General features: G+C 34.8%; 1 protein-coding gene across 1 annotated transcript; it reads left to right on the top strand.

The window, feature by feature from the left end:
• The first annotated feature begins 3,396 nt into the window (after nt 1–3,396).
• On the top strand, nt 3,397–4,352 carry LOC145791581 (uncharacterized). The gene is made up of 3 exons (XM_082871947.1): nt 3,397–3,596; nt 3,684–4,016; nt 4,094–4,352. Exons 1-3 carry the CDS (start codon nt 3,397–3,399, stop codon nt 4,350–4,352), a joined length of 792 nt encoding a protein of 263 aa, XP_082728073.1.
• Nucleotides 4,353–10,425: the final 6,073 nt, after the last annotated feature.

Raw genomic sequence — 10,425 nt, 5'->3', positions numbered from 1 at the left:
GGCATGCTTAGGGACTATTTTGAGGCATCCTTGGTCACATGACATTGTTGCGTACTTGTTGAATAGTTCACGGTTTGCATAATATGACATGCTCATGTTGCATTAGTCTTGCTTGCATGTTTGCATCTTATCTCTCTTAATCAAACATGATGGAGGTTGGGGCCCCTTTGTATGTTTTGTGTGCATTTCATTTTACATTGAAATTGCATACTTGGCCTTTGGGGCCATTATGCATCGAAATGCGCAATTGATGCCCCGAGGGTCGAGGGCCACGCTCCCTTGAGTCCATAACATGATAGGGAGTGTGTCCATACATACATTTGCTTGAAAATTCCATGCCATACACTGCTTGCCCTCTGCTGCTGTCAACTGCAGGTTTCAGCAGGAATATTTGGCCGGCCGGCAGTGTTGAGTGCCGACCGGCAAAGAATTTTTGGCCGAGAGCACAATATTTAGCCGATGAGAGTATTCCCATGGCCGATAGTATATTCTTTTGGCCGGTAACATTCCACAACGCTCAAGGAGCAGTTCTGGGGACTTTCAGAATTTTTAGAGGGGCAAGGTAGTGTAAACAGAGGCAACAGTGCTATGGCAGCGAGTTTCCAAGCGAGACGAGTCAAGTATGCATCGTTCACGCATCCTGAGGCAGGGCTGTGGCCACCTTCTTTCTGTATTTAATTTGTTAATTAATTAGAAATTCTGTAATAATTAATTTAATATTATTTATTCGGACTGTAATATTTATTCGGACCCTCCGAGTGAGGGCAATTGTGTAATAAGTGTGCGTGAGTGTGTGTATGTCTCCCAACCCCACGTCTTTCTTCCCTTTTATTTACTAGCTTTCAATGGTTAGTCTAGGGCATGCTTCAATTAGCATATAGTATGATAGCATGTTTGCATCCATCCATTCATCTTACATGCACCAGGCTCAGTACATCATACTAACTGCACTTGTATTTCAATTTCAAGTTGAATACCTGTTTGTTGCAGCATTTTCACATGCCATCTTTAGGATAGCCGAGCCTATTGTAGTTGCATCTTGCATGTGTTGCATTAGCCATCTCAACATGAACTAGGATCATGCACATGATTACTAACTAGCTTCTGTTTTGGCTTGGAGTACTCGGTAAGCATTTATGCTTTAGCATACCACATGCATGTGAGTGTTGCCATAATAGCATGATTACCATGAGGCTAGCTGCTTATGTGATATAACTGCTTGAATGCCTGTGGATAGAGGTTGAATTAACTAAATTGGGATAACGCATTAAAACTGTGAGTTTTAAGCCCACTAGATAGTGGCAAAATCATCTTTTCTAAAGCCCACCTCAGGGTGGCGAAATCTACATTTTTAGCCTACTTGCGAGTAGCAAACCATTTTCAAAACAAGCATGAAATGTTTTGTTCCAATTTAGGCGATTTGGTCTATACTTGTTTGCTGTGCGCATAACATAGTAATTCTAGGCTAATAACCGGAATAAGAACACATAACATTTTCAAAAACGGATATCATGGTTAGTAGAGGCCAATCTTCGAATCGGGCGAGAGGGGGTGCTCATAGTTAACCTTCCCCAATCGTACCGAGCCGAGGCAACTTTGGTGATGACGGACACGTGGCCTTATGCAAACGAGTCAGGGTTTCCTAAATTTCCCAAAATAAAATATTTAGGTGGCGACTCTGTATCTGGCAAAGCAGTCCATGTTTGGCACTTCCTTCAAAAACATCTGTTTTCAAAAACGATTTGCCAGATTTGGACTCTTTGATGATTCATCGGTCTTGCATTGTACTCTGCGATATTAGATACAAGACCGTGACACCAATTGAGTCTGAACTGTAGCATAAGGTCTGAGGGTGCGTCTACAGGCGCGCGCGCGCCGCAGCTGTGCCGAGCACGGGTGTGAATCAGGTCGGTCCTAAAAAAATTTCAAATTCTTATGGGAAAAATTAATTTAAATTTTGCACCAAATTTTTCTATCCAAATAGTGCCTTTTCCAGTCTTTTTCTAGCAGACTCAAACATTTTTTTTCAAATTGTTTTAATAGAATTGCAACGGACAGATTCAAACCTGTTTCAACAAGTTCAAATTCAAACATTACCTGTTCGGTTCAAACTGTACCAAAATTTTTTGTCCACATAGTTCATTTTCCAGTAGACTCAAACAATTTTTGTCAAGTAGTTTTAACAGAATTGCATCGGACGGATTCAAACCTGTTTCAACAGGTTCACATTCAAACCTTACCTGTTCGGTTCAAACTGCATTTGTTTAGTTTGAAATTTGCGCCTCTTTGGTTTTGAAATTCATACATGTTTGGCCCTATAACAGCAGACCCTCTTCCAGCATATTTTTCATTCAGAAAATTCTCTCATTTTCTTCTTTGTGCTCTCTTACATTGATTTATTCTTTATATTATTTTAGGAAAAATTCTGAAAGTATAGAACATTGGTTCTAGTTTGTTGTACAGATTGTTTGGAGTGCTACTACAATCTGTGTTGATCATTGTATCTTGGGAGATAGACGTCATTTATCTGTAAGCACCTAAGCGGGGCGAATTTGCCTTAAGGACAGAGTGTCACATAGTCGACTTAATCTTTTTGTACTTATTCATTTTGGAAAATAAATTATATAAGTAATTTATTTTTATTTGTTTGATTTGGTTTCAAATTATTTATTTTACACAGAAGATTGTTCCAACAATCTTAAGATAAATTCTAATTATTCTGTTTATATAGAATTTTTCGTTTGTTTCCTTTTCTTCCTTTCTTCTTCTTATAGAAATTATTTTATGTGCTTATACAAAATAATATTCTGGTTGGAAAATACAAATATTAGTAAAATACTATTTGACAAATAGTAGTAATATATTGTTTATTTTCTTTGACAAATAGTAGTAATATGCTGGTTATCATTAATAATTTCAGAATATTCATTTGTAAAGTTGGTCAGAAATTAATTTTAGCTTTCAGAAATAATTTCTGAGTTTTCATTAATTAAAATTATGTTTTCAGTATTTTAATTTTTGAAGTGTTACAGAACTATTTTTTTGTGTGGGATTAATTTGTTTAAATAAAATTTTATTTTCAAATTAATTGGAAATAAAAGTTACAATTCTTGATTCTTTTAGATTTACAGAATTAAATTCTAGGTTTATGGTTTTAATTTTTTGTGTAATATAAAAATTCTAATTATAATTTTGGTTTATAATTTAGAATTCATGGCTACTAAAACCGGTCAAACTAATGTTCAAACCAGTACTGGTATGGTGACTGCAATTGTGCCAACCCCTCCTTCTGTTATGACTGTGCCAGTCAATTACGGAGAAAAACTAGAGAAGTTCTTAGGAATTAATTTTAAAAGATGGTAGCAAAAAATATTGTTCTATCTTACTTCTCTAACCATGGCGCGTCTCCTCCGTGAGAATGCTCCTATTCTGAAAGAGGATGAAACAGACCGACAAGTGGTTGCTGCGGTCGATGCCTGGACACATGCTGTTTTTTTTTGCCGAAACTACATCTTGAATGAACTTGATAACAAATTGTATAACGTCTACAGCCCTATCAAGATGGAAAATGAACTTTGGAAGTCTTTGGAGAAAAAGTACGAAACAGAAGATGCTGGCTCAAAGAAATTTGTGGTTGGCAGATTTCTGAATTTTGTGATGACTGATTCAAAAACTGTGATCAGTCAAGTTCAAGATCTTCAACTCATTCTGCATGACATTTATGCAGAAGGCATGTCTGTCAGTGAATCCTTCAAAGTTGTTGACTTAATTGAAAAATTACCACAATGTTGGAAGGAATTCAAGAAGTACCTCAAACACATGCGCAAAGAAATGACATTGGAGGAATTGATTGTGCGTTTGAGGATTGAGAAGGACAACCGCAATTTCGAGAAATGGGCTGGTAAGCATCCAATAGAGTCAAAGGCAAATTTGGTGGAACATGCACCACAAGCAAAGAAACGAAAGTTATCTGGAAAAAGTTCCTTACAAGGCTATAAAGGAGGGGAAACTAAAAAGTACAAGTTCAATGGCAAATGTTACATCTGTGACAAAGAAGGACATTGGGCCAAAGATTGCCGTAGCAATTGCAAAGGCAAAGGAAGATCAAGCAAGAAGCTACTCAAGCCAATATTAGCGAAGTGGACAAAATTTCCAATGGTGTAGAGGACATAAATCTTTCTACAGTTGTTTCCGAAGCAAACCTTGTCGAAAATCCTAAAGAATGGTGGGTGAACACTGGTGCTACTCGCGACATCTGTGCCAACAAAAAGATGTTCACATCTTATTCTGTAGTGGACAACAGTGACCAACTTTTCATGGGCAACTCCTCGACTTCTAAAGTTGAAGGATAAGGAAAGATTATTCTGAAGATGACATCTGGATAGGAACTCACTCTCAACAATGTGATACATATACCAAACATTCGCAAGAATCTTGTTTCCGGATCTCTGTTGAGTAAAAATGGGTTTAGGCTAGTTTTTGAAAGTGACAAATTTGTACTTACCAAAATGAGATGTATGTAGGGAAATGTTACATATCTAATGGCCTTTTCAAAATAAATGTAATGACTATTGTACTCTCTGTTATTAATAATAATACATCTTCTTCTTACTTGCTTGAGTCTTCAAATTTGTGGCATTGTAGACTAGGACATATTAATTATGGATCTTTGCGTAGATCAAATAATATGGAATGTTTACCTAAATTTGACATTGATTTAAATCATAAATGTGAAATTTGTGTTGAGGCAAAATTAATTAAAACTCCTTTTCATTCAATTGAAAGAAGTACGGAACCACTTGAATTAATTTATAGTGACATTTGTGATTTTAAATCAATTCAAACTAGAAGTGGGAAAAAATATGTTATCGCATTTCATAGATGACTATATTAGATATAGTTATGTTTATTTAATTCAAACCAAGGATGAAGCTTTGGAAACTTTTATTTAATATAATAATGAAGTTGAAAATCAACTTGGTAAGAAAATTAAAAAAACTAAGAAGTGATAGAGGTGGTGAATATAAATCACCTTTTGGTGAGTTTTGTAAAGAACATGGAATAATTAATCAAACCATCGCTCCTTACTCACCTCGGCAAAATGGAGTTGATGAAAGGAAAAATAGGACTTTAAAAGAAATGATAAAAGCTATATTAATAAGTTCTGGATTACCTTAGAATTTGTGGGGGGAAGCAATACTTTCTACTAATTATATTCTTAATAAAGTACTCCAAAAGAAAGTGAATCAAATACCTTATGAATGTGGCATGGGAGAGTAGTGTATATCGGTTTTTGAAACTATTGATTGCGTATTTCTAGTTTTAAAAAGACTACGATAGGTTCTAAACCTATTGATTGCATATTTCATTGGTTATGCCATAAATAGTAGTGCATATCAGTTTTTGATTCATAAGTCAGAACATTCCAAAATGTATGTAAATACGATTATTGAATCTCGAAATGCATCATTCTTTGAACATGTGTTTCCAAATAAAACTGGATAAGAGACTAGTACTAATAAAAGATCTTATGATACTATTACTAGTCATGATCAAGGACAAGATCAAGAACAAGAGCAAGAGATAGATCAAAACGAGGAAGAGGAACCTAGGCGTAATAAATGTACTAGAACCTCAAAATCTTTTAGTCTAGATTTTTTCTAACTTTTTTTTATTAGAAAATGAGCCTTTAACTTTCAAAGAAGCTATGTCCAGTCTTGAAGCTCATTTATGGAAAGAGGCTGTAAATAGTGAAGTTGAATCCATCTTGCAAAATCACACTTGGGAATTGGTGAATTTGCTACCAGGTCGTAACCTCTTGGATACAAGTGGATTTTCAAAAGAAAAATGAAAGCGAATGGATCAATTGAAAAATACAAGGCATGACTTGTGGTTAAAGGATATAAACAAAAAGAAGGTCTTGATTACTTTGATACATACTCACCGGTTACTAGAATAACATCCATCAGAATGCTAATTGCCATTGCATCTTTGAACAATTTAGAAATTCATCAAATGGATGTGAAAACAACTTTCTTAAATGGTGAGTTAAATGAAGAAATTTACATGGAATAGCCAGAAGGACTTTCTATTCCGGGAAAAGAAAAGAAAGTATGTAAATTGGTTAAATCATTATATGGTTTAAAATAAGCATCAAAGCAATGGCATGAGAAATTTGACAAGGCAATATGTCAAATGGATTCAAAATTAATGAATGTGACAAATGTGTTTATATTAAAAACACAAACAAAGGTTATGTTATAGTATGTCTTTATGTGGATGATATGCTCATCATAGGTAGTAATAATGATATGATTAAAATTATCAAGAAAATGTTGAATAAACATTTTCACATGAAGGACATGGGGATTGCTAATGTAATTCTTGGCATGAAAATTACCAAAACATCGGAAGGATAAGCTTTGTTGCAATCACATTACATTAAGAAAATACTTGACAAATTCAGTACAAATGAGGATCATCTTGCAAGAACACCTATGGATGTTAATTTGTTTCTTTCTAAAAATGTACAAGAAAGTATTTCTCAATTAGAGTATGCCCAAATTATTGGAAGCTTAATGTACTTGATGAACAACACTCACCTAGATATAGCTTACGCCGTAAGTAAATTAAGTAGCTATACGAGTAATCCAGGAGAAGAACATTGGAAAGCTATTATAAGGGTTCTAAGATATCTCCGATTTACTTGTAACAATGGACTAAATTATACTATATATCCAACAGTACTTGAAGGATACTATGATGCAAATTGGATATCGGATACCAGAGACTCAAATCCACCAGTGGGTATGTCTTTAATTTTGGTGGTACGGTTGTATCTTGAAAATCTTCCAAACAGACTTGCATTGCTAGGTCTACTATGGGATTAGAATTTATAGCTTTAGATAAAGCTGGGGAAGAAGCAGAATGACTTCATCATTTCCTTGGAGATATTCCAATGTGGCCAAAATCGGTGCCTGCTATATGCATACATTGTGATAGTCAATCAGCAATGGGTAAAATATAGAGTCATATGTATAACGATAAGTCACGACACATTCATTATCGACATAATACCGTGAGACAACTACTCTCTAACGGAATTATTTCCATGGAATATGTGAAGTCTAAAGACAATATAGTGGATCTATTAACCAAAGGGTTAGCAAGAGAGTTAGTTGAGAATTCATCGAGAGGAATGGGGCTTAAGCCTATTAAATAAGAGTTACCACAATGGCAACCCAACCTAGTTGACTGGAGATCCCAAGATCTAGGTTCAAAGGACAACCGAGTTGTGTATGACTCATAAGGATCACTGGGGAGTCAAACTCCTACCCATTTCTATGATGAAATAGTGATGTCTGCAGCGTTTTAGGTTAAGTAATAATTTTAATGATTCTTATATCCAAGAATACCTAGTAGAGTATGGCAGGATACTCTTTATAAGAATCACCTATATGAGTATGAACTGGGTCGATTCTATAAGATATGTGAAGGGTTACAATTCTCTAGGGGCCCGTTTGTTTTGGGGTTAAGTAGATGGGAGGGGATTAGAATGGTGGAGGTGTTATTTAGTGTTGTGTTTGTTTGTAGAGTTGGGGAGGGGATTAGGATGGTGGATGTGATATAGATGGAGGTTGGGGAGGGGATTGGGATAGAGGTTGGGGAGATGGTATTAGAAAAAATAGTGAGGGGATTAGAAATTTTTTTTATTTTATTTTTATTTTTTATATATTGGGAATTTTTTTTATAAATATTAATGTTTAATTTTTTATATTTTATATTTTTTTATTTGTTTTATTATTTTATATAAAAATAATTTAACAATTCCTACACTAACAACTATCATCAAAACAAACACAATTTTACTTAATCCCCTCACTATCAATCCTCACTATGAATCCCCTCCATTCTACCTCTGAAAACAAATGGGGCCTAGAGGACTCATGAAAGACTAGGTTGTTTAGGGCCAAAATGAACACAATAGTGAGAACTAAACTGTGTTTGGTAATATACTGTGTGAGTTCTATTTTCTTGGTTTATACAAATGACTGAACAGTTCAAGACATCATGTTCATTGGTTAGCTAGTAAATCCGATAGTGTCTCACAAGGGAAGGTTCAAAGCCAAAAGCTGCCTATTCTTTGTAGAATATTTCCAAATTTCTGTATTCTCTATAATTAAATCATGTTGTTGCATTTTCTCTCCGTTAAATTCCATTCATGTGGGGGATTCTTAGAATTATGGTTTTTATAGGCTTATTTTGGGACAACTTTGAGCCCAAATTTGAGTGGGGCCCACATGTCTTTTGGGGTGGGTCCAAAGAGGTGATGTGTTCCCTGTCGCATGGCAAGTCAAACGGTGCAAACGGTTCGTCAAAACCATCTATGAGTGAATGGGAAGTTGATTCGTTTTCAGGTTCGTGGAATGGACAATTAAAGTGTAAAATATGGGTTTCCTTGAAATGAATTGTCCCATATCAAAACTTGAAGAAAGCTTGTATGCGTATATAAACTTTAGGTGGACAAACTTAGGTTGGGCCCCAAGGGGCACCCCAAGTTCGTAGAAGAGAAGAGTTATGGGCTTTGGCTCAAACCACTACACAAGCGCACACCGTTACCGCCATCCGTCCGTCCGCCTGGCTAACCGAGCCGAGCTGTGCCGGGCGCGGGTATGGGTGTGGGTTGTGGTTCGGGTCAGTCCTACCATTAATTTTTTAGACAAAATTTATTTGAATTTTTTGAAATTCTTACGGAAAAAATTAATTTAAATTTTGCACCAAATTTTTCTTTCCAAACAGTGCCTCTTCTAGTCCTTTTCCAGCAGAATCAAATAGTTTTTTTTTCAAACTTTTTTAACATAATTGCACCGGACAGATTCAAACCTATTTCAGCAGGTTCAAATTCAAACCTTACCTATTCAGTTCAAACTGCATCTGTTTAGTTTGAAATCAGCACCTGTTTGGTTTGAAATTCATACTTGTTCAGCCCTATAAAAGCAAACCCTCTTCTAGCATATTTTCCATTCCGAAAATTCTCTCATTCTCTCCTTTGTGCTCTCTTGCATTGATTTATTCTTCATATTATTTTAGGAAAAATTCTGAGAGCATAGAACGCAGGTTCTAGTTCGCCATACAGATTATTTGGAGTGCTACTACAATCTGTGTAGATCATTGTATCCTGGGAGATAGATGCCTTTTATCCATAAGTACCGAAGCGGGGACGAATCTGTCTTAAGGACAGAGTGTCACACACTCGACTTTATCTTTTTGTACTTATTCATTTCGGCAAATAAATTTTGTAAGTAATTTATTTTTATTTGTTTGATTTGGTTTCAAACTATTTATTTTACACAGAAGATTGTTCCAACAATTGAATATGGGGTTGTGGTTGCAGTGTGTACTACTGGTTTAAGTTGTATTTAGATCATATCTTTGGATAGTGATTAAGAAAAAAGAAAGGAAAAATATAAGAAAAATATGAATGAACTATTAGCTAAAATTTTCCTCAATTTTCTTTTTCTTTCCAATTGCCTATCTAAATCTATGATGCAAATACAGTGTTAAGTATTTAAGTTTAAGAAAATACTATGTCATCAACTTTTTTATCACCATTTTATTTTTTTATTATTCTAATATATCATTATAAGGAACAGAAATTGACCACATACTACAACTAGATTTTTGTATGTAATGGCTAGAAAATTCAAATCTTTGAATTGTTAAATAAAAATAACCATATTTAGTCAATTTCAACCATATCTTTCATGTTTAGGGGTTTGGTATGTTTAGTATATTTCTTGTCACCTTAGTTAGTAATATGCTTCATGATGTTTATGTATGATATGAGGCCCAAAATATGTAGGCCTATGTGTTATCTAAACTTCGATATAAAACAAGTGAATAAAAATTGAAGGATATATCCTCTGTTTTTCAAACTCTGATAGATTCTGAGCTGCTGTCATCATTTTTTTCAAATCTGGAGTTTTATGTAATCATTTCCCTTAAAAGCAATGGGGTTGAAAACTAGACTCATAAATCAATTCTAAAAACTCTTACAAATTACTAATAACTGGTTAGAGAAAATAAATGTGAATTTCAAAGTCAGCACATCTAATTTGTTTTTCTGTCAAAAAATAACCAATGTGAACTATTTGGCCCACAACTCCACTTATCCAAACCACATACTGATGAGTACTATCTCATTTTAAAATAGACTTAATAACATTCACTCCCATAAATTTTCATGATTTTAGAGTAAATGAAATGATTTAAGAGATATGAATTTCCAAATTTGATGGTTTTACAATAGGTGCTAACTAGTAACCAGCAGCACCATAGACATTAATTAAATCATATTCATGATTCTTATGCTCTAACCCATGACCCACATATCATATATCCGAGGCATGATATCGTCGATTTTAG

This window comes from Camellia sinensis, chromosome 5 (assembly GCF_055761805.1).
Source record: "Camellia sinensis isolate YWXY chromosome 5, ASM5576180v1, whole genome shotgun sequence".
Taxonomy (NCBI): Eukaryota; Viridiplantae; Streptophyta; class Magnoliopsida; order Ericales; family Theaceae; genus Camellia; species Camellia sinensis.
This window is presented reverse-complemented; position numbering and strand designations above follow the sequence as displayed.

Bases quoted from the DNA above. Each gene is read 5' to 3' on its own strand.
- LOC145791581 (XM_082871947.1), top strand. From the start codon at position 3,397: ATGGCGCGTCTCCTCCGTGAGAATGCTCCTATTCTGAAAGAGGATGAA. The intron at 3,597-3,683 runs GTACGAAACAGA...AACTGTGATCAG, and splicing joins TGGAAGTCTTTGGAGAAAAA to TCAAGTTCAAGATCTTCAAC. The intron at 4,017-4,093 runs GTACAAGTTCAA...GCAATTGCAAAG, and splicing joins AAAGGAGGGGAAACTAAAAA to GCAAAGGAAGATCAAGCAAG.